General features: G+C 37.0%; 1 protein-coding gene across 5 annotated transcripts in view; it reads right to left on the bottom strand.

The window, feature by feature from the left end:
• Nucleotides 1-11,393: 11,393 nt before the first annotated feature.
• COBLL1 (cordon-bleu WH2 repeat protein like 1) overlaps nucleotides 11,394-24,260 on the bottom strand; it is a 146,374-nt gene continuing 133,507 nt past the window's right edge. For 3 of the 5 annotated variants that reach the window (XM_070422848.1, XM_070422847.1, XM_070422849.1), the window contains 3 exons: nucleotides 21,424-22,982; nucleotides 18,989-19,165; nucleotides 11,394-12,691 (listed from right to left, as the gene is read on the bottom strand). In XM_070422848.1, coding sequence (XP_070278949.1) covers nucleotides 12,605-12,691; nucleotides 18,989-19,165; nucleotides 21,424-22,982 — 1,823 coding nt within the window. In that variant the 3' untranslated portion in view covers nucleotides 11,394-12,604. The remainder of the gene's footprint in view (nucleotides 12,692-18,988; nucleotides 19,166-21,423; nucleotides 22,983-24,260) is intronic. The other 2 variants (XM_070422846.1, XM_070422850.1) reach the window with 1 other exon arrangement.

The raw sequence follows: 24,260 nt of genomic DNA, 5'->3' as shown, positions 1-24,260 counted from the left end.
CTAGCCCTGCAACTCTGTCAATCTCAATTCTCTCCACGGTTTCAATCAACTACAGCTGCCTCCAGTTTCATTCTGGTTGGTTTCGTGGGGCTGTGCACTCTCACAGTTTTCCGTATTGCAGGGCGGGAAAGCATCTTCAATATCTGTCTGTAGCTGTGCACCAGGCAGTGTGCACGGTGGATCGTCCCTCCCTCAAAGGCTCAGCATAAAATATACTGATAGATGAGCACATTGGTATATAGAAAAGTGCCATGTGCCAAATATAGATGATCCTTATCATTTCTCTTTGCATATAGATGAATACACAGCTGGGTGCTCTCGGGAGGCCTACAAGTCGACTTGATCCAAAGGAATGACTGTGCTATTTTTGCACTTTCCCTCACATTATTTCTCAAGGTTTGAGGGAATTTAAATGTGACTTACTTGGCAATGACAAGTCTCTGTCCCCTTGGTGCCTCCCGAATGAGATCATTTACACAAGTCCCTTCTCCATAGCTCATTCTATTTCTTCATAGAGAAACAGTATCACTTCAATAGAATCTAGATTTCCAGAAAGGACAGAGGTTTTTTGCCCTTCACAATGGTTACATTGAAACATGTTACTATTGAATTCACAGCATTGGTGTGATGACTGATTAAAATATGTATGTGTTTTCTGGAAGGACATGGATCATTTAACAGGAGGTTAGTATTACTAATGACAAATGGAAGTTCTGAGAAATTAAGAGACTTAGATAGGACCTCCGGGTAAATTGGTGGCATCTCCAGCCCCAGAGCCCAGCCCTCTGCAAACCCCACTGCCTTACTGGAGACCCTGTGCTCTCCTGAATGAAGCTGATTCTAGCTAAAGTGATATCTCTCCTTGGTTAAGTGTTACTTAACTTTGATCATAAAACAGAATTTTGGAACTAGCAAATGTATTTATTAGTATACATATCTATAACTCTTAGGGAACGTTATTATTTGTGAAATTTGTCTGTTCCTTTGTGGAAATCTATTAAAAATGGAGAAAAGTAATAAACAATCTACCCTCAAAATACACAAGTACAAATCCATAGAAGGAATAATAAAATGCCATGGGGAGAAGTGGGAAATCGGTTACAAGCCACAGTACTTTACAGAGTGGACTCTTAATGCATTTTTTTAAAAACTGATCAATGAATTCATCTGTAGGAATTTCTAAATTTGTGAGCCACCTTTACAAGTGTACTATGAAAGAGGTCTGTGCTTTCTAATGTATTTATATGTATTTATGACAGAATATGTTGACATAGAAGTCAAGACAACTTTGAGAAAATTTAATGTAAATGACCAAAATTCCTTTGATGTCTCTTTAGAAAGGAAATTTTGAATAGTTGTATCAAGATTGAAGCTTGACCACTGTCATATTACTATGCTATCAATACTATTGACTACCAGTGTTTTCTTACAGTCATAGGGAGGTTGATCGATATTTCTAATGAGGAGGTAGAAGAAAAATTTAAATGATCTACTTCTCACTGAGCCAAGCTAAGAAAGAAAGTAATTTGCTTAAATGGCTCATTCCTTTTTTCAACAAGTATTTCTATTGCACACCTAATCTGGCAGGTAATATGGGGAAATGAGGACTGACATCAGAGTACCTGGGTCTCTGTTCTGGTTTTCTATTTACTAGGTATTTCTAGTTACTAGACATGAGATCTTGGGTAATTTGCTCCCTTGTTTCTTTATTTGTAAGATGGAGATAACAACTATTGTTATAGATCAAGTGATTAATATCAATCAAACATTCAGAAGAGCATATGGTAAGGGCAAAATAGATATTAGGTGTTGTTATTATTTATGATGGACTATGAATGGAAAATAAACAAGATAGATATGGTTCTGATCTCATGAAGAATAAAGGTTAGTAGAGGAAAATAGTTGTTAAATAAATAACTGGACAAATAACTTTTAAACTACAATTATGTTAAGAGCTAAGGGAAGTATAGTGTGAACAATATAACAGGGATGTAACATCTCTCTAAATATTCATGTGTCATTTTCTTCTGCTATTGCAACCAAGTGAAACCATACTTCACTTTGTGATCCCACACCCTGGTGACCGAGTCTGGAAATCTTTGGTATTTCTAGGGTAAACCATAGCCTTTCAAGTGAATAGCAAGTGGAATTTCACAACAGGAACATTGTGTTGGGCAGACTCCCTTGGGATAATTTATTTTCACATTTTTTTAAATCTCATTTCTTTATGACCACTTAAAAGTTTCAAGAAAGCAATCCTAATTTTGTTTTGCTACATTCCTTAAAGCCAAAATCTCTGTGATGCTACAGAGACCTTTGTCCTGATAGAACAAGTATTTAGGGAAGAAATAAAAAGACCAACAGCCAGTGTTTGTTGAAGAGGAACTCAGTTGTTCCTCCCATTATGCAACAGATGGCATCAACAGGCTGATGGCTGAGAAGGAAACACACAGGCCCATTTACCCAGCCACTGTGCTCTCCTCCACATCACGTCATAATGATATAGTCGTTTCTTTCTCTTCTGATCCCACCTCTCAGCCTTCTAGAAAGGAGTGGATTTGGATAATCTGCAAATGTATGAACTAGATATCCATAAACACACTTGTTATTTTGGCCCCCACTCAAGTATCAAAGATCTTTAAAGCAGATTTTAAATTCATAGTTAAGTGACTGTCAGTTTGTTCCACAAACAGCTTCTCTAGACAAGGATTTTAAAAAGAAAGCTGTTAAAGAATCCTCAAGAAGTCAAGTATGTCTGATTTTTTTTTCTTTTTAAAAAGTATGTTTTTCATTGATTTCTGAGAGAGGAAGGAGGAAGGAGAGAGAGACAGAAACATCAACAAAGAGAATCAACGATCTGCTGCTTCCTGCCTGCCCGCAAGCTGGGCATGTGCCCTATCCGGCCCTCAACCACTGAGCAACACTGGCCGGTCTGATTTTTTTTTCCTTAAAAAATAAAACAAAACAATTTTCACATTAGAATTTTCAAAACCTTTTTGACAAAGAATCGGTCAAAAGTCTCAGGGTTACTAAAATGATTCACTTTGCCAAACCGGTTTGGCTCAGTGAATAGAGCATCGGCCTGCGGACTGAGGGGTCCCAGGTTCGATTCCGGTCGGGGGCATGTACCTTGGTTGCGGGCACATCCCCAGTGGGAGGTGTGCAGGAGGCGGCTGGTTGATGTTTCTCTCTCATCAATGTTTCTAGCTCTCTGTCCCTCTCCCTTTCTCTCTGTAAAAAAATCAATAAAATATATTTTAAAAAAAATGATTCACTTTATCTTTGGCAATTGTAATTAAATGTTGTATCCCATTTTCAGAAAAGATTTTTTAGGTCTCTTAAAATACAGGGCTAATAAAACTATTTTATGGTTCTTTTTTCTCCTTGCAATCACATGGATATTCTTCATGGTAGGTGAATCGGAAACTTTACACTCACCCGTAAGTGGGAAGACACAGATAGCAGCAGCACAAGCGCCGGCTAGAGGGAAGGTGTGGTCAGGACTGCCGTGGTTCTATAGTGCAGTGTGGAAGCATTTCCGACGTGTGGCACTTGAGTGCACTAAAAATAGGCAACCCTGAACTATATACTGCAGTTGAAGGACAAGTTAAAAATAGGAAATAAACTTGAAAAATAATTGTATAGAGTACTAGGACTAACAACTCAACCCACAGGATTAAATTCACTAATAAGATTTGTTATTTTTATTGAATGCAGAAAATAGGATACCTTTTAAATATTTCAGAGAAATGCTTGGTTATAAAAGTGTATTCAAATTTTAAGAATGATTGACATTCTAGCAGTGACAATTTATGATCTAATTTGAAATAGGGCTTCTTTAACCTTTTTAGCTGGATGATCCTTTATATAACATAACTAACAAAACAAACAAAAATACCAAAAAAAAAAAATAAAGACACAAAAACAGCAAATTTGGACAACAGATGTAGCTAAAACCCACTGTGATTTGGAGTGTCACAGCTCTGCTTTTGTATTCAATTCCCAGTAAATAGTAAGGCTGGGGAGATCCCAAGAAAGGAAGGTATTCAGTACCATTGAATATAAATTTAGTCACTATGAAGATGAAAGGGCGAGGGCTAGGCCCTCCATCTTGCCCCAGGGTAAGGGCTAGGCCCTCCATCTTGCCCCAGGGTAAGGGCTAGGCCCTCCATCTTGCCCCAGGGTAAGGGCTAGGTCCTCCATCTTGCCCCAGGGTAAGGGCTACGCCCTCCATCTTACCTTGGCCACGTGCTTGGCAAGGAGCTTCTTCCCGGAAGTCTAAGCCTCTGCTAGCCACACCCAGGAACAAGACACCGACTTGCTCCTGGCCAATCGGCAGAGCACAGTCCTTTCTCCTCCCCTTACTCCAACCCCCCCTATAAAACCCGTCTCCACACAGAGTTATCTCTCTGCTTCCTGTCGCTGCATCGGCAAGGTGGGGGAGCCGAGCTAGCTCGAATAAAGACTCTTAGGCTTTTGCATCGGACTGGCTGGCTCCCTGATGTGGTTTCTTGGGGATCCTGAAATCTGGGCATAACAGAAGACAGCATCAAATGGTTCAAAACTCTTCATATATCCTTTAAAACTTGTATTTAAATGATAGTTTCAAAAATTCTGTTATGAAAATCTGTCCCCGGTTATTAACTCTTGGCCTCATATTTCAATTCCCTTTTGTTTTTGCCTTTTGTATTTCTACCTGGAATACTGTCAGTTCTTAGCCTTGCTTCTCCTTCCTTCCAATTCTCTTCCGGTGCCACTGTCACGATTCCGGGGCCAGAACTCCATCAGATCACATTGGACTTTGCAAAGGATTTTCTGCTTTTGTCCACTTTGGGCAGATTAACTTAAAAGAATTCTTAGCCTGGAATTCTAAACCTTCTAAATCTGTATTTTATTTTTAACAGTAATCAATTATACATTTGTTTTTATTTAACCAATTTATTAATTTTAACCCTTGAACACACCCTGTAATTTACAACATAGAATAATAAAATATTACCAATAATCTATCCACGTGCTCTTTACCTACCATAATCCTATGCTTCTTCTTTGCTCTCAGAAGTAACCACTGTCCAAAAGTTGATATTTATCGCTCTTCACTTTTTGTAAAAGTTGTAACACATATAGGGGTATAAAAATAATAGATCTTTAATTGTTATAAAAAGGTTATTATGCCATATTTTGCCTTTGATGGGCTGCATCAAAATATTGTTTTTTAACATTTGGTTACTAAGATTCATTTATATTGTTGCATGTGGCTATAATTAATTTTTACTTTTGTACAATATTATGTTGGACAAATATATCACAATTGGCTTTTAGTTTGTTTCTTTGTGTGTGTGTTTTGTTTGTGGGTTGTTGTTTTTGCTATTACCAGAGTGTGCAAAATGTATTGCAAACATTCTTGAACATGTCTCCCGGAAAACATTCCTGCTTTGGTTTCTCTCGGGTATGTGCCTAAGGCTAAAATAGTTGAGTTTCAGGTTTTAGGTTGTACCAATAAGGGTCCTGGCAGAAACAAGGTCAAATTGTGTAATTGGGGAAAGCTTGATAAAGGAACAATGACAGGATAATGAAGCACATTAAGATAACAAGGGTAGGAGCCATCACCTTGCCTCTCCCTGAAGAGAAGGGAGCAAGTACTGGAACCTGCAGGGGGCGGCTGCAGCTGTAGGGGAGGATTACCCAACAGAGCTCAGCTCTCAGTCAAACTCAGTCAATAGCCTGGCGGAGAGAGAGCTCACCTCACTGAAAACCCTGATTTCAATCTTAACCATTCTCCCCAATGTTTTGTCAGGGCCTTTCTCATTGGCTGAGCCTAACCAGAAGCCAGAATGCAAGGGAGATGGTTGATGAAGCTATAGGCTCCCAAGAGCTCAGAGCAGGACAAAGAAGGTTGGAGACTGGATGTAGAGAGATAAAAGAATATATGCAAAAGTTAAACATTACATAATTCCAAACTGTACCAATTTATATACCCACCAGCAGTATATAAGAGATTCTGTTGGTCCACATTCTCTCCAAAACTTAGCATTATTAAACTTCTGAATTTTTGTCAGTGTGTTCAAATGGTATCTCCTTGTGGTCTTGATTCACAATCCCTTGATTGCTAATGAAGCTGAGCCATTCTTCACATTTATTATCCAGAAACATTAACTTGTCTGTAAAATTCCCACACATGTGTTGTGAAACCTTAAAATTTATATAGAAGAGCCAAAACATTTCAAAAGGAGAAGAAAAAAGGAATAACTTCACTTAAATATATAAAGGCTTATTATAAAGTTATAGTAAAGAAGACAGTATGATATTGATGCAGGAATGAATAAATATCTTAACTGATGGAACAGAAAGAAAAAAAAAAGAGCCCTCAAATACTAATTTAAGGAACTTCAAAAATGGTGGAGATGATGTGCCATGTCAGGTCACTGGGGAAAGGCATGGCTTGTACTGCAACCGTCTTGAGGGCAGGGGCCATCCTCTTCATAAGTACCTTGCACTTCATTCTTTTAGTGCCCGATTAATATTTACAGGGGACGAGTTACAACACCTAGTAGAAATTAACATCCATCCTTTATGTTTCAAAATGGTGGAATAACTGGTGTCAGAGAAGTATCAATCACTCATTTTGATTTTTCCCATGTTCATGCAATTGAGATCATGTTTAAAAAGGCTAGGATGTGCCCTATAAGAGATCCTCATTGAAAAAATTAAAAATAAACACCACCCATACCTTTTTTAAGGTTGACTTGTTAAAGTACAAATTTAAGACTGGAAAGCAGAAGCAGAGCATAGTGGAAAAGATGAGGGCCGTGGAATTACACACCTGTCTTCAACCTCAGCACCACTCTCGGTGAGTGCCTTAGGTGCTCGAGTCTCAGGTGTAAAATGGGACGATAAACTTTCCTCAGATGCCACCGCACAGAGTAAATAGTGCATAGGCAGTACTTAAATTTTAGTTTCCTTACTCCTCGCCACCCTCTTACAAATAACTCTGTTCAATTAGATTTTGGAGTTTATTACTTTTAGTTAAGACTGAACCATAAAACCTTTCAATAAACTGCTAACAGCATGTTGCTTTTGCAAATTAATACTTGTATCACACCATCTCCCCTGACTTGCATAGAATTCTTAATTGGTGGAAGGGAAATAAATAACCACAAATTAAGTATCTTTCTCTCCACAGGTTTTTATTCCCCCACTTTATTATAAATAATTTCAAATATGCAGAACAGCTAAAAAAAAACCCATATACTATAACCCATAATAATGTGGAGGTTAATAGGCCAATATCAGAATTTCTTTTTTAAAAAAATATATTTTTATTGATTTCAGAGAAGAAAGAAGAGAGAGAGAGAGAGAGAGAGAGAGAGAGAAACATCAATGATGAGAGAGAATCATTGATCGGCTGCCTCCTGCACGCCCCCCATTGGGGACCAAGCCCACAACCCGGGCATGTGCCCTTGACCGGAATCGAACCTGGGACCCTTCAGTCCGCAGGCTGACGCTCTATCCACCAAGCCAAACCAGCCAGGGCTCAGAATTTCTTAAGTATATTGTTTCCCAATGACTTGTAGGTATCTAAAACCCACAAAAAGAAGTCATCCAAAGGGTTCTTTACTGTGAGCTCTCTAATGAACCTTTTTCCATTCATTACACGAGGGTTTTCCTGTTGATGAACCATCAAAGGTTGAACTAGTCTTTTCCATAATGCCACTTGGTCTCTTGGCTTAGCTGGGCCTGGACCTGCTTTCTTTTTGGCACACATGGTAGGTGCTTCTTTTTCCTTCAATCTATTCCATCCAGATTTTCAATTAATAGTAGAATTGCTAGATTTAGCAAAGAAAAAAAATAAAGGACATGCAGTTAAATTTGAATTTCAGATGAATGATTAAGGTTTTAGCATAGCTATATCCAAATGTTACATGCGACATGCTTATACTAACAAGTAATCCATTGTTTACCTGAAATTCATATTTAAGTGAGAAATCCTATATTTTATCTGGCAACTCTATAAAACAGACAAGAGTCCAAAGAGCTTCTGAGGGGGTCGTGAAGCTCTGAAACCTGAGCTCTCATGCTCCCAAGTTTGAAAATAATGAGAAAGAAGGATAGAGAAAGAAGTATTTTTGCACCACAAATAATAAAGGAATTAATAAGTTAGAATATTTTTGAGCTACTTGGGAGCTAGACAGAGTGTCTGAGGTATATTTGTATTGGTTTTAAGAAGTAGTCTGTGGGACTCTGGGGGGAAGGGGGTAAATGAACCTGAACACATTGAATGAATTTGTGATTAGGGTAGAATCACATGTATACAAGTTTAAGAGGGTATATCACATGTATCGCCACACTAATGATATGTAACAATAGACTATGAAACCTTGGTGGCACAGCTAGGAGGTAAGCATTTATTGCTCACACTTTGGAGTCATCTAGGGGGTGGCTTTGTGGTTCTGCTGATCTTGGCTGAACTTGCTCATGTCTGAGGGTCTGACTATTAAATGCTCTAGGTCAGCTCTGCTCCATCCATTTCTCATCTTCTTCTAAGAACTATTCATTCAACTGGCCCAGAGATGTCTTTCTCACAACAGCATTTCAGGTACAGGGAGAGCAGCAAATGCATGCAGACCTTTGAGGCCTAGTCTAAGAATCGGCCTGGTGTCACTTTCACCTCATTCTATTAATCAAAAATCCTGCTTCTATGAGTGAGGAAATGTGTTCTGTCTCCTTAGTGAAAGAAGGGCAAAGTCACATGGCAAAAGGTGTGAATGCAGGTGAGGTCAAGAATCTGGGCCATCATTATAATCTAGCACAAGGAGTGGGTAAAATAAAAGAATAAATTGGAAATTTAAAAAGTTGCTTAAAAACTATACATTTGTTTGAAATTATAGTACTTTTTCTTCTCCAAGATAAGTAATTTTCGAGAGTTCCAAGTAAATTTCTTCAGTTTGTGAGGCAGAAATGCCAACAGTGCTACACAAATTACCAGAATGTTTCACAATTCTTCTCGAAATACCTGTCAGAAAAGTTCTTTTGAGGGAACACATGGTGGCATTTTTTCTTGCCATCAGCAAAATATATCTATCCATATGAAGAGTCTGAGGTGTTAAGGATGAAAACTTGCAGGAAAGCAGTAACATTTAAAAGATAAAGAAAACCAATTGAAGATTCAGAATAAGTAGGTTACTGTTTTGGTGTCTCGTGAAATCCAGCACCATCTTCATCGTTTGCAAAATCCGGCCATTGGAAAGAGAAGACTGGAAGTGAGGTTTGGGCTTCTGCCACTTACCTGGTTGTGTGACTTTGGCAAAATAGCAATCTCTTTGTGTACTTTTTTGTTCTATATGTGCATCAGATAAAAATTTTGTGTAAACTTTAAAGCACCAAATAAATATGATCTATGTGTACATCAAAAAAATATCTCATGTGCCTGACCAATTTTCCCAGCACCATTTATTGAAGAGACTGTCTTGACTCCATTGTATGCTCTTGTTTCCTTTGTCAAATATTAATTGAGCATAATGGCTTGGTTCTATTTCTGGGTTCTCTGTTCTGTTCCATTGGTCTATATGTTTGTTCTTGTGCCAGTGCCAGGCAGTTTTGAGAACTGTGGCTTTGTAATACAGCTTGATATCTGATATTGTGATCCCTCCAACTTTGTTCTTCTTTCTCAGGATTGCTGTGGCTATTTGAGGTCTTTTTTTATTCCAGATGAATTTTTGGAGAGTTTGTTCTAGGTCTGTGAAATATGCCGTTGGTATCCTAATGGGGATGGCATTGAATCTATAAATTGCTTTGGGTAGTATGGACATTTTAATGAAGTTGATTGTACCAATCCATGAACACGGTATGTTCTTCCATTTGTTTATGTCTTCCTCTATCTCTTTTTTCAATGTCCTGTAGTTTTCTGAGACAGGTCTTTTACCTCCTTGGTTAAGTTTATTCCTAGGTATCTTTTTTTTGTTGTTGTTGCAATGGTAAATGGGATTTTTTTTTATTTTCTGTGAGTTCATTATTGGTATATAAAAAAGCCATAGATTACTGGGTATTAATTTTGTATACTGCTACATTGCCGAGTTCTTTTATTAAGTCTAGTAGTTTTTTGATGGAGTCTTTGGGGTTTTCTATGTATAATATCATGTATTCTGCTAATAATGACAGTTTAACTTCTTTTCCAATTTGGATGCGTTTTATTTCTTCTTCTTGTCTGATCACTTTGACTAGCACTTCCAGGACTATGCCGAACAGGAGTGGTGAAAGTGGGCATTCCTGTCTTGTTCCTGTTCTTAGGTTTTAGTTTTTGCCCATTGAGTATGATGTTGGCTGTAGGTTTGTCATATAAGGCTTTTATTACGTTGAGGTATGATCCCTCTATTCCCACTTTGCTAAGAGTTTTTATCAAGAAACAGTGTTGGATTTTGTCAAATGCTTTTTCTGCATCGATTGATATGATTATGTAATTTTTGTCTTTCAATTTGTTTATGTGATGTATCATATTTATTGATTTGCGGATATTGTACCATCCTTGCATCCCCAGAATAAATCCCATTTGGTCATGGTGTATAATCTTTCTAATGTAAGACTGAATCCCATGCAAAAAAAAGAATGAAACTAGATTACCAACTTACACCAATACACAAAAATAAGCTCAAAATGGATAAAGGACTTAAATGTAAGATGGGAAACCATAAAAATCCTACAAGACTCCATAGGCAGCAAAATATTAGACACATGTCATAGCAATATCTTTACCGATACAGCTCCTAGAGCAATGGAAACTAAGGAGAAAATAAACAAATGGGACTACATCAAAATAAAAAGCTTCTGCACAGCAAAAGAAACCATCAACAAAACAGCAAGAAGGCCCACTACATGGGAGAACATATTTGCCAATGCTATCTCAGATAAGGGTTTAATCTCTAAAATTTACAGGGAACTCATTCAGCTTAATAAAAGGAAGATAAACAATCCAATCAAAAAATGGGCAAAGGACCTAAATAGACACTTTTCGAAAGAGGACATACCAAAGGCCAAGAGACATATGAAAACATGCTCAAAGTCACTAATCATCCGAGAGAGGCAAATCAAAACAACAATGCGGTACCATCTCACACCTGTCAGAATGGCTATCATCAACAAATGACAAGTGCTGGTGAGGATGTGGAGAAAAGGGAACCCTCCTGCACTGCAGGTGGACAGACAGACTGGTGCAGCCACTGTGGAGAACAGTGCATTTAAGTTATAAAGCCTGGGCTTCCATGTAGACCTGGGAACCCTAATAAATGGTAGTATTACTTTACTTGTTTGTTTACTGGCTAATAGAGATGTATGTGTTCATCAGGTGAAGTACACAAATAGGCTGGTTGACACAAACGGCATTAAAAAAAAAGCATCCCAAATATATAACTTGCTTTTATTAAACAGGGGGGGAAAATCAACACATTTTTCAAAGAGACAGGTATCTCAGTAGTTTAGGAAAAACTAACATAACATCAGCTTGTTTGACAAAGCTTTTAAAATAAGTGAGCAATTAAATTCTTAAAGTAGGAACAGAATATTAACAAGGTCTAGACTCCAGAACACTTGTAAGCAAACACATTAGGCACCGTATGGCTTAACAGTTTTAGCTTTAATGTAAATATATATTATTATTTAGAATATTTGCATCTGAACTACATAATTACTTTATTTTTTTCATTTTACTTTAATTAAAACTAAGATTTCTGGAACCCCCAAGTAGTCTTTAAAGTTTTCCAATATGGACATAAACTAACTCCTATTCCTTTCTACATATTAAATGTGAAGTAACTGTTACAATATATCATTCTCACAGGAAGATTTTTAAGGCTTCTGGCACATAAAATGTGTAATATCTGTGTGACAGTAACATAATTATATACAGAAAATATTTAAAATTTACCTTGTGCAATTTAAGTTCTAAAGATTAAAAAACCAAGTGTTTTATGGTAATAAAATATTAAAATATAACGTACTCCCCATAAATTTGACACTGATTTTGTAATTACACAAAGAACACAGAAGAGTTGCACACTAAATGATTTATCACTGAAATTAACCGTTGAACTGAATATACTTATTGAATATCATTCATTTTCTAGATCATACTTTCAGCACAAAATAGGCTTTAATATAACTTATAACATTTGCAATTAAACCATGACACTGAGGCAGCCAATGTCAGCTCTAGGTTTGTCTAGTTATTCACGTATCATACAAATATGTCTATGACTCTTAATTTATCCTTTTGTCTAAGTCACATTGCAGCTAATGTGTCAACAAGTAAGTGGAACAAAAACCAACAACAACATGACTATTTCTCATTTGAAAAAAAATGAAAGTCATTAACACCTCGTCTTAAAGTTCTAAAGTAGCATATTCAGCTCTTAAGGCAAAAAAGGTAAAAAATATTATTATAAATTATAAATTCTGATAATTCTTCTTTTGGCATTAAAAGCCACAGCATAAACTCTTACACTTTTGTAGATAATATATTAGTGTACATCTGAATATATATTTGCTAACATTCCCCATTACGAAGTTGCTCTGTGACGTGGAGGAGGTGAAGGGCAGTAGGTCAGGGCAACCTTTAATGGCCGTCCTGGGCATCAAGGGACATGGAATGACTGAGTCTTGACTTTCCATTCATAGATATTGTATTTGATGGAACAGTAACCTAAGAGAAAGAAACACAGTTTACACCCGTCAATTTAAAATGGGACAGCTATCTAATTTTCAACAATTACTACATTTAACGCCTGTTTAATTGTAAATGCTAACGTTTAGTATTTATTATGTAATAAATGACAAATAAGAATAAATGTTCACTCTACCATGAAATTAAAAATGAAAGGGTTGTTATTTCCACAACAAACAAGTTAAATAACCCAACTAACACATCTTATTCTCTATAAGATTGCCAAATCAACTCAAAAGGACAAGAGCTCAAACTGACTGCAGGCCAAGCTGTTAAAGAGCATTGTTAGCTAGATTAATTCTGGCTCTTCAAAAGTGCCCTGGAGAATGTACAAAAATAAAGGGAATTCCACAAAGCAAAGAATTTTACAATTTTTGTATAGATGGTATATATTAACTTGAAGTTCCCCTCACAAGTATCCCTTATTTATAAGGAAAAAAAAATAAGGGCTTTGGTTTTTAAAATGCTTTCTTAAAAAAGTCAAATTTATGACTGTTATACTAAAACAGTTGCCGGATAAAAAGATTTTGTTTTGCTTTGTTCTTTTTTTAATAAATAAACTCATAAGTTCCAAAATTGTATGCCAAAAGTTTTCTATTTGTAAAGTGTAAGTGAATGAAAAACACTATAACAAGAATTTACGAAATAGTCTGAAATTCCAATATTATTTAGAAAAATGTAAAAAAATCATCTGGATTTTAAATAGTAAATAGGTACACTATTTTGAAATACATCAAATATGGTAGTATTCTAAGAAACATAGTTTATCTCTAGAGTATAAGTTGACTAGTTTAGGTTTATAACCAAACATTATCACCTTCTCACAAGAAGAGATTTGAAGTACAAAAGGCCACCGATTCTGCTAAGTAACAAAATAAGTTAGTGAAAGGGAAAGTAAAATTAGCAAATTTAGTTTGAATTTGGTTTCCTTGTACTTCCTTTGTTGCTTTTCACTAAGTGAAAAAGGATCATCTGAACTAGTCAATTGTCTTGACTCTCTTATGAATCCAGGATGGAGTAGAATGGCTGACATTACCCACCTGAAATAAAAGAGCTAACAAGAAAAGTTGCCGCTAGGGAAGAAAAAATCGTCCGCACCCTGTTTAGTATTCATGTAGGATTTCTTTCCAAGTAGAGCCAACAACCAACACACAGGTAATGACTTGTCATTATGAAACCTTGGTCCAAAAAGTCTCTGTATGTAAAAGTTGTTCTTGTAATTCTTGTTCACATAATTCTTTGTAAAGTACAAGAGAGGAATTTGTCTTAAGCATTAAAACAACATACTGATGGCTCCAAATATCTACAAGTAAAAGGTGTCATTGTTGTACTATTGTTAGTGAAAAACTAGGATCCAGGTTAATGTCCATCAATAAAGAGCAATTAAGCTTATACTCATCCACAAATACTATGTAGTCTTAAAAGAATAACATATATAATATATATATATATATATTATATATATAAATTAAGGTGGAAAGCTTCAAAGAGATATATGTTTTTGAATGCTTTATAGAAGATTTTATTTTTATAAAAAAAATAAATATGTTTATATACTACAAATGTGGTATGACAGATTACACTGTAATCTATCTATCTAGAGCATTTACTTTGGGGAAAGAAACTGTATTCTGTTTATTATTTAAAAATTTGTTTACTGAACTGTCAAACATGAGAAGACATCATTAAAATTCTGTTTTATAAATTCTGTGGGGTCAGAGACCTTTTTTATTTTAATGCTACTTTATACTCATGTTTGTTTTAGTGCCTGGCACAGAATAAAACAATGAATATTTCTTGAATGGAATATGGTAACTTTTTACACGCATTTATAAAGTAAAAAATATTGCTTAATGTTTGAGCAATGAATTTACTGATGAGTATGTACTAGTTGACTGCCTACCCTTGAAGTTTAAAAAAAATTTCAGGAATATTCACATAGCTTTCTTATTCTCATAAAGAGAGTTAATTATGAAACTATCATTTATTTTTACTTGAAAAACATATGAAAAGAACTACCCACCTGAAACCCCTGATAGTTCAAATTCAAACTAAGGAAATATGAATCAAAAGCAAATCAATGAAATAAACAAAACAAGCCAGCATGATTCTGGATGAAGTTTCCATTCTTTTCTTCACTCCAGATTTCTTTCTAGTCAAAGATAAGTTTTACTTACATTCTGAGGAAATACTTAATATCAAGTAATAAGCCTCATTTGTCAGTTTATTTTCAGATTTTATTTTTACAACCCTATTTTCTACCTGGAATAGTAATTCAAGCACTATCAGGATCTGAAAGCTGCCAAAGAAGTTCTGGTGTCAGCTCAAGTCAACAATAATGAATTACCTAATCTGTTTTATTTTCTGAAAACAATCTGCTGATTAACATACAAATCTAAATATCAAACACATTTTATAAAATACTGAGCTAGATTTATTAATGCTGCATCTAAAGAGAAATTTCTGTGGCTGCATGGGGGTCAAGTGGGAGTAAGGCAAAAACCTTAAGAAACAGGAAAAAAAAAAACATGGCATGCTCATGACTACATTCTCACTAGAGCGATCAACGAACAATTGTTCTAATGTGAACCAACCATTATAATGAAGGTTAATTGCTCGGTATGAACCAGAGCCATAAGGCAGGTTGGCACCTGGAATTAAGCAACATTTGGGTGCCAAAAGGAAGGCAAACCCTGAGCCAACTTTCTGATGAACAATCTAAGCCTACTGTCAAAATCACTAGGGACTGTATTTGGCACTAGAACTGCTGCTCTATTTAAAAATGTTAGAATTTAAAACAAACCGGGAGAAACATCTCAGACAGGACAGAAATATGGGACTAAGCAAATATCACAAGAAATTAGAGCCTTCTTGTGCCCACATATACCAACTTTGGCAATTTTTTTGAAATAGAATACATTTACAGAAGAGCCCAATGGGAACAAGCACAAACATGTATCTAACCCACCACCCAGGTCAAGAGAGAGAACACCTCCACCTCCCTGCTAACCCTGTCTTTACTTAACATTCTGACATTTTATTCATCATGGATTTTGCATTAATTTGGACATTTAAAAAATACTGCTTTAAGATAATATTCATCTTGACTACTTAGTTATTTGGTTCCCTCTTAAATTGTGTGCCTGTGCTCCAATGAGCCCCTAACAGCCCCTTGGCTTTCCCTCTGAAATAACCACTATCAGGATTTTTATAATTATTTCCTTGACTTTAAAAATAATTGCCACCTACCATGTATCACTAAAGAACATAATTTAGTGTTGCGTGCTGTCAAACTACAAATTTCATAGGTATCTATACTGTCATATTTAGCTATATTTTGTCCAATTATTGCTATATGATAGTCCGCGCTTTGAATATACTACTATTCATTCTACTATTTCTGGATAGTAAGGCTATATTTCTTGGAAACTTTTACAAACAAAATTCCAAGCATATTCTTATATGAGAGTCCTGGTACACACATAGTTTTAGCATATATAACTAGAAGTGATCATGAAGTGGAAGCTGATTGTGAAGTGTGGATACTGTGAACTTTACTAGACCTGGTGTCCATTCTTAGTAGAATAAAATGGATTATGTAAGACATTTTCATTATACAAAATTTAAGAGCTGGCGTTACGTATGTAGACTCAGAGCTACCCATAATCTACTGAGACAGATAAAATTTAGGCTCAATAGAACTTAATGAGTTATATACAGGAGACAATTATAGATAGCATCATCATTTTGGGCCTGTTCTCTCTGTTGATTCACATCCAGCTCATTCTGGAAGCAATGAGAGTTTTATATGTGAAGAGATTGCCAAATCAGGGCTCATAACACACCAAGCAAACAGCTGCTTGCCTGTGCAATTCTGTTGAGCTAAAAGGCATCTCCACCTTAATGCACTGTTTTCTACACTTAGTTCATTGACACTGATTGATATATCCACTGGCTTAGTGGAAACACACTGCAATTATCTCCTGTGTAGTTACTTGGTTCTCCTGTGGGCCTGATGTATCACTGTTTCTCAGACCCAGGCAGTGAACACCCAGAAGGCAGAGGCTTCATTTGACTCATTTTTGTCTTCCAAGTATCCAGTACAATGTTTGACACCTATGTGCTTAAAACATGCTTGTCAAATTTATTGAATTGAGAAGGCTTTAGATTTGGAAAGGATATATCTGAAATACATTCTTAATTTACAAGATAAAAATGGAAATATTTTCATAAATGAGAATATGTGATTTAATAGGGGTATATGTCCCCACAAAAATTCAAATGTCACCTGGTGAACTACCAATTTTAATATGTAAAGCTCTACCAAATGTTTGCTGTCTGGCACCTAAATTCAGCCTACAAACACTCTAAAAAATTCCACCTTAATTCCCTGATTTACTCCTTCACGTTTCCTCCACTCCTGACAGCACACAACATTTTGCCTTATCTCCAAGTGTGCCCAGATGGGAGCACCAAGCCCTCCAGCCGAATGGCTGTCGCTCACAGCTCCTCTGAAACACACACACTGAGGAAATGGCCAGAGTAGGCAAGGCCTGCCAAGGAGGTGTGCCCAAGATTTCTTCCCTTTTCTCTCCATCTTTGCAGCATTCCTATTGCTTTGCAGATTTCATTTCTATCGAGCTCGGTGTTTTAATCAAGTCTCTTAATCTTCTCTAAATAGCTTCTAAAACGATTAGAGAAGGAATTTACAAAATAAAATGCCTACGGATTCAGTGGAATAATGATTTTTTTCTTGTTTGGGGTGTTGAGGAATTTGCAATCAAGACGATTAAAGAGAGAATAAGAAAGACATTTAGGGAGACTATAGCCTTTGGGAAGTCCAAGTGATGATGCCAGGCTTAGGCTCCTCCATGTCCTTTTTTAAAAATATATATATATATTTTATTGATTTTAGAGAAGAAGGGAGAGGGAGAGATAGAAACATCAAAGATGAAAGAGAATCATAGATTGGCTGCCTCCTGCATGCCCTCTACTCGGGGATAGAGCCCACAACCCAGGCAAGTGCCCTGACCAGGAATCTAACCGTGACCTTCTGGTTCATAGGTCTTCACTCAACCACTGAGCAACACCAGCCGGACATCCATGTCCTCCTTCAGTGGATGAGGGTGACAGAGGGAGTAAACTCACCTGCAGTGATTCCCTGTGACAGTTGTTTGGTATCTGCCCCATTCCCGAAGCTCTCCTACACCTCAGTACAGGGGAGCTGAACAATTCTAGCGGAGCATTATTAGGACTTGAATATCTACATTAGGTCTTATCTCAGTTCTCTAGGTTTTCTCTACATTTTTTGGTTTGACCTATAAAAACTCTCTCCCCCCTTCGGCACTTTCATCTAATCCAGCGGTTCTCAACCTGAGGGTCACGACCCCTTTGGGGGGGTCGAACGACCCTTTCACAGGGGTCGCCTAAGACCATCAGAAAACATATATATAATTACATATTGTTTTTGTGATTAATCACTATGCTTTAATTATGTTCAATTTGTAACAATGAAATTGGGGGTCGCCACAACATGAGGAACTGTATTAAAGGGTCGCAGCATTAGGAAGGTTGAGAACCACTAGATTCGAACCACTGATTAGAACCACTGATTCTAATCCCATATGTGGTACTAACTTGATTACCCTAGTAACCATAACTGAAACTAGTGCAGGTTACTATCACTAGTGCAGATTCTCTGGAATACAGGGGAATCATCTTTCCGAAATAATCTTTCCTGTTGAACTAACAATTTCTTTCTTTTTTAAAAAATATAATTTTATTTATTTCAGAGAGACAGGGAGAGGGAGAGAGAAAAAGAAATGTCAATGATGAGAGAGAATTATTGATCAGCTGCCTCCTGCACGCCCGCTACTGGGGATCGAGCCTGTAACCTGGGCATATGCCCCGACCGGGAATCAAACTGTGACCTCCGGGTTCATAGGTCCATGCTCAACCATTGAGCTGAGCTGGCCAGGCGGGCAAACAATTTCTTAAAATAAGAGTCCAGGTACTTTCTATATCTACTTACATAATAATGAGCAAAAGATATGTTGTGCACCTGGTCCATGTTATGGAAAACAGACTTGACATATTTTAAAGTATGTGTAAGACTCCGGACTCTCTCAGACTTTACTTCAAAAATGACCCCTGACACAAAAGAGTAACTTCTGACATCTTATGTATTCAAGTTTAAATGCAGGAAACAATTTCCCCTATTAGTCTGACAGTGTTGAAAAGAAATCCACTGTCACCCATCTGATAAAGAAAACTTACCCTTTTCAATTTGGCAGCAGCCTCTCCAGAACGGATTGCAGTCAGCAGACTCTGTCGGAACTCTTCGGGGTCAGAGCTTTGGAATGTTAGAGAACTTTGCCTCTTAAGAGTGAACGGTGGGCAGTCAGTTGGAGATGGTATTTGGGAATTCCGCTCACTATGTGCAGAGTTATTTTCCTAAAACAATAAATGCAAAAAATTTATATGAATACCAAGTGAAAAATGGGCAATTTTTCAACATTTTTTTTTTCTTCATCAATAGTGCTTTAGGATTCACCATTTGCCACATTGGTTTCCTAGACATAGCTCTATTTCCTCACCCACTGAATCTTCTCAGCTACCAGAGCTCAGCTGGAAAGAGGGCATTAATTTCCCTTCTCTTGAATAGGGAGGGTGCTAAGGCAGAAAAGTGGTACCTCTCTTTGTTTCACGAACAAAGGGTAATTTTACTGTCCTTGAGACAAATAAGGCTGATTTCTCCAACGAAGTTGCCTAAGAGAGCCAAATGAATTTTAAAAATAAATATTCCACAGACTAAAAAAGAACCCATTTTCACAGTTCCAACATATTAGGTTGTGAAATTATTATTTTTGATGGTTCAAAATAGACAAATATTGGCAAATTCACACTGGTTGAAACTAGCAACATATCATCTAATAATAAAATGTTAATGATTATGCTACCTGTAATGGCATGTTTTGTTTCTGGAAGTTAGAAGGACTAGAGATGGCCATGTTTTCTTTATTTTTCCCATGGGACTAAAACTAAATAATAGGAACTTCTAAGAATTAAAATTTTAATTCAACTTCTTAGAAATGAATATTTAGTAACTAATTCAACTGGCAACTATTATCAAAAAATTTTAAATATGTCTTTTTCAAACTGCCAAATAAATATCTTTACAAATGATGAGTTAAACAGAGCTCAGGCAGTGGCTCAAAGACTGTATTTTCCAAATCAAGCTTCTGTTGTTTAGGAAAGGTATTCCATTCTAAGAAAAAACACAGGCTTTATTCCCAAGTAAAGAATTAATCTCACATCATATATCTCTTCCTGAAATTATATCAAAGTAATAAACATAAATGTGAAATGAAGAAATATTCTTCAAGATAAATACTGCATTGAAATTATGGAAAAATCTTTACTGGGCAATATGGTTAAAGTTCTGTTACTCTCGGAATGTTTGAAAAATTTGTATAAAATACATCTGGAACTGTCACACAAATATGGAAGTATTCTTTAAACATGATCAGAGTAAAAGTACACAAAGTATTTTTTAAAAATTGTGTGGGGAATATCATAACTCATTCTGTGAATTTCATCCTCTCCTTTGACTATATGAATCTGGCAAATTGTAACAGTTGAACAAACACTAAAGTCAACAAATACTCCCTCTTTTTGTAAATTATTAAGGTTACATAGTAGTTGAATGATATTTTGATCAACATACACATAACTGGAAAAGCTGACACTGAATTAACAAGATAGGAAATTAAGAAAATGGCATATTTAAACTCTGGTTTTAAATTATTTATATGTAAAGATATCTAATAAGCTGAGGTTAAGTGTATATTATAGAAAATACATAGCTGAGAGATGCTTGGTTATTTTACCTAGGCTTTGATACTGTTTACTTAAATATATATATTAAATATATTTTTATTGATTTCAGAGAGGAAGGAAGAGGAAGAGAGACAGAAACATCTATGATGAGAGATAATCATGGATCAGCTGCCTCTTGCACGTCCCATACTGGGGATCAGGCTGCAACCTGGGCATGTGCCCTGACCAGGAATCCAACCGTGACTTCCTAGTTCATAGGTCCATGCTCAACCACTGAGCCATGCCCGCCAGGCTATATTTCTATATAATTAAAACTATTTTTGCAATTATGTAGAATTGGAGAAAAAAAATAAAGTAAACCAGAACATCCAGAAAGTTATAAACAAATTAAGATAAGCAAAACCCAGGGAAATAGAGTCAGAACTATAAACTAGCACACTATACAAATGTAGGAGCAAAGAAACTTTAAATTAAAATATTTGCTGAGAATATAATTATATGTTGGCCTTATACCCAATCAAATTATATGAATTACTAGAGGCCCGATGCACGAAATTCATGCAAGAGTAGGCCTTCCTTCCCCCGGCTGCAAGCACCAGCTTTCCTCTGGCACCCGGGACCCGGGCTTCCCTCATGGCCCGGCTTCGTCTGGAAGGTCATGCGGAAGGACAGGACGTCTGGTCTAATTAACATATTATGCTTTTATTATTATAGATAGTAATTCTGAGAGTAAATATCAGATTCTATGTATTAAACTTTTTTTTTTCTACAGCAGGTTGTTTGATAATAGATTAATATGAATTCAGACTTAATACACAAACATATCAACATGCTGTACAAGAACCCCTTCTTTTTAAAAAGGTAAAATTTACCTTATTACTCACAGCGAGTTGTGGGACGTCCACAGGTGTATCCACAGCAGGACTTTTCCCTTCCTCCGCGTCACTGGGAGCTGGCGCAGAGGCACCCTCACTGCAGGACTCGGTGCGTACTTTGCTGAAAGACTGAGACCGTTTCACTACAGCCAGGGCGAAGGGCGAAGGCGCCGAGCTCGAGTAAGGTCGAGGGGCACCGAACGTTGTCAGAGTCTTCAGGTTTAGTGCTGCCAACTGACTTGTGGGAAGAGAAACAGGTTTGGGAGCCACAGGGGGAGGAGGAGAGGTTACAGGAGGCTTCTGACTGCTGAGGCCACCATCAGCGTCTTTAACGTGGGGCTGCGGAGGCGAGCGAGCTGACTTACTGGAGGGAGAAGGAGTTTGCTCTGGAGGAGGCATCGGATCCCTTTCCGCCTCCTTCTTCGGGAGCTCCGGTGGAGCAGGGCTAGGGGCAGCGTGGACACTCTTGGCGGCTGCAGATGTCACGTACTGACCCGAAGCTCTTTTTTGCATTTGCAAAAAAAAGGAACTTGGTTTGGCCTGGGGATTTGAAACCCGAGATTTAAGTCTTGACTCTAATATATTGTTTATATCTTCCAAGTTTGGCGCAAAAGGAGCCGTGCCAGTGTCTCTCGTCATTCTGGGCGTGGGTTTCAGAGGATCTGCCGCGGGGCTGTGGGGCACGCCCGCCACACTGTGCCCCTTATGCTCTGATCTCAGGGCAGGCTTGGGTTTAAGGTCTAGCTGTGGCTCCTTTGGACTTTCAGAAATAACAAAATCTTCTGTCTGCATTGCAGTTTCTTTCACATTCTCATGCATGTGCTTTTTCCCTAAAGAATGTCTGTCTTGATCATCTTCATACCCTAAGGTTTCTGTTTCCCCATCTTTTACTATGTCCAGGGACTTGGGCGGCACTATTTTATAAGTAGTCATCCCAATTTTGGGTATATAGTCTCTTGTAATTTCATTGGAAGGTTTTGGCTTGGGATTGTAGTCTTGTCTGTAGAGTGGATAATTCTTCATATAAGAAGCCGTTGAGTTTTTATTAATCTCATCTACAGGAGCATCATTACCATGTGCATACAGTGGAGCTTTCATGGTGAGCTGATCTTCTGAATGTACAGTGAGAGGGCCCTGTCTCCTGAATTCTCTTGAGGTATCCACGGAACCTTGTGGACTTAAAGACGAATGTTGAGTTGATTTGTTGTTACTTGCAGTTTGCACACTTTCATCAACTTTGAAGTCGGACAAATGATGATGTCGGTGATTCCCATCAAAACTGTTGCAGGAAGGAGTTGCCTGAATTGCTGCATCTTGCATTTTTGTCTTTTCTGCACTGGGTTGATTCGGTGTTGGGCCTGGTTCTGATGAAGCAGCTGGATGATTTTCCTTGTCACGTCTAGCAGTTTCAGTTTTATGTGCCTGAAGTCTGTCAACTTCCATGTCCACATTGTTATTTTTGGCAACACCTCCTCCATTGATTTCTGTTCTCCTCACTCCGTCTTTCATATGATCTTCCGTATTCCTTGAAGTGACAGTTATTTCATTTTGATCTACTGAGAGAAAAAGAAAAAATCATCAAGTATTGGGAAGAAAAAGTAGAAAAACTTCCGTTTGCAATGCTTGCTTCCCCAAACTAAATTAGGTCGGTTTAAAATTGTCAGCTCACTCATTACACAAAATCAGGTAGTTGCATTTAATGAAAACAGCATGGGCTTTGGTGTCATGGAGACCCGAGTCTGGAACCCATCTGTAAGCGGGCTTGACTAATTATAACCTCTGTGATCACAACTTATTACTTAACCCTTTGAGCCTCAGTTTGCTCAGATGTAAAAACGTGAAAGTATGTATTACAGTTGACCCTTGAAGGATACAGGGGGTAGGGACACTGAGTTCTCTACACAATTAAAAATCCAGATATAACTTTTGACTCCCCAGAAACTTAATAGCCTTCTGCTGACTAGAAGCTTTACTGATACCCTAAACAATGGACTAATTCATATTTTGTATGTTATATGCATTATACATGGTATTCTTAAAATAAAGTAGGCTAGAGAAAAGAAAGTGTTATTAAGAAAATCATAAGGAAGGGAATATACTTTGATATATTATTGAAAAAAATATGTATATAAGTGGACCCATGGAGCTCAAACCCATGTTGTTTAGGAGTCAACTATATATTTTCTCTATCATTTATGTAACATGCTTATTAGGATAGGATATTGCCCAGAGCAAGCACTCCATAGGACATTGCTATGTTTCTTCTTATAAGTAAAGATTTCATATCACAGTCATTGTTAAGAATGACAAAAGAAATTGACAAATTCAAAATATATTTTTTATTCTTTATGTTTTTCCATTTCAATTCTCTTCTGTCATTTATTATTTTATACATAACATTAAGGGGAAGCAACCCCAGCAAATGTTATCAGTTTTAAATAAGGCAGACAGCAGAAACATTATCTTTCAGAGTTACAGTAAAAACACAATCAACATTGGCTGAGTTGTTAACTAAGTGTCCTCACTGAAAGGGACTGTATTTTGAGTCATAATACAAGTGATTTCACTACATAAAAATGATCATGTGGTTTTTTTCATTTGGGGGAAAAAACAACCTATTCTTCTCAGAGTTCAAATAGAAAAAACAGCCCCCCTCTCCCCTGTACTACTTTCCCTCTTAATTCTAATTCAGACTTCCTAAAAACAAAAATCATTTGCCAGTGTCTACATCAACAAAGCAACAGTTGTCAGCCAAATACATGATGGCAAAGAGATGGAATGAGACATCTGAAAAGAAACACGGGTTTATGAGTATGCACCATGTGTCTAGTACT

Source organism: Myotis yumanensis, unplaced genomic scaffold (genome assembly GCF_028538775.1).
Source record: "Myotis yumanensis isolate MYYU_CA2020_CCGP unplaced genomic scaffold, mMyoYum1.0.hap1 SCAF_8, whole genome shotgun sequence".
Taxonomy (NCBI): Eukaryota; Metazoa; Chordata; class Mammalia; order Chiroptera; family Vespertilionidae; genus Myotis; species Myotis yumanensis.
The sequence above is the reverse complement of the archived record's forward strand: the minus strand, read 5'-3'. Positions and strand labels throughout refer to the sequence as shown.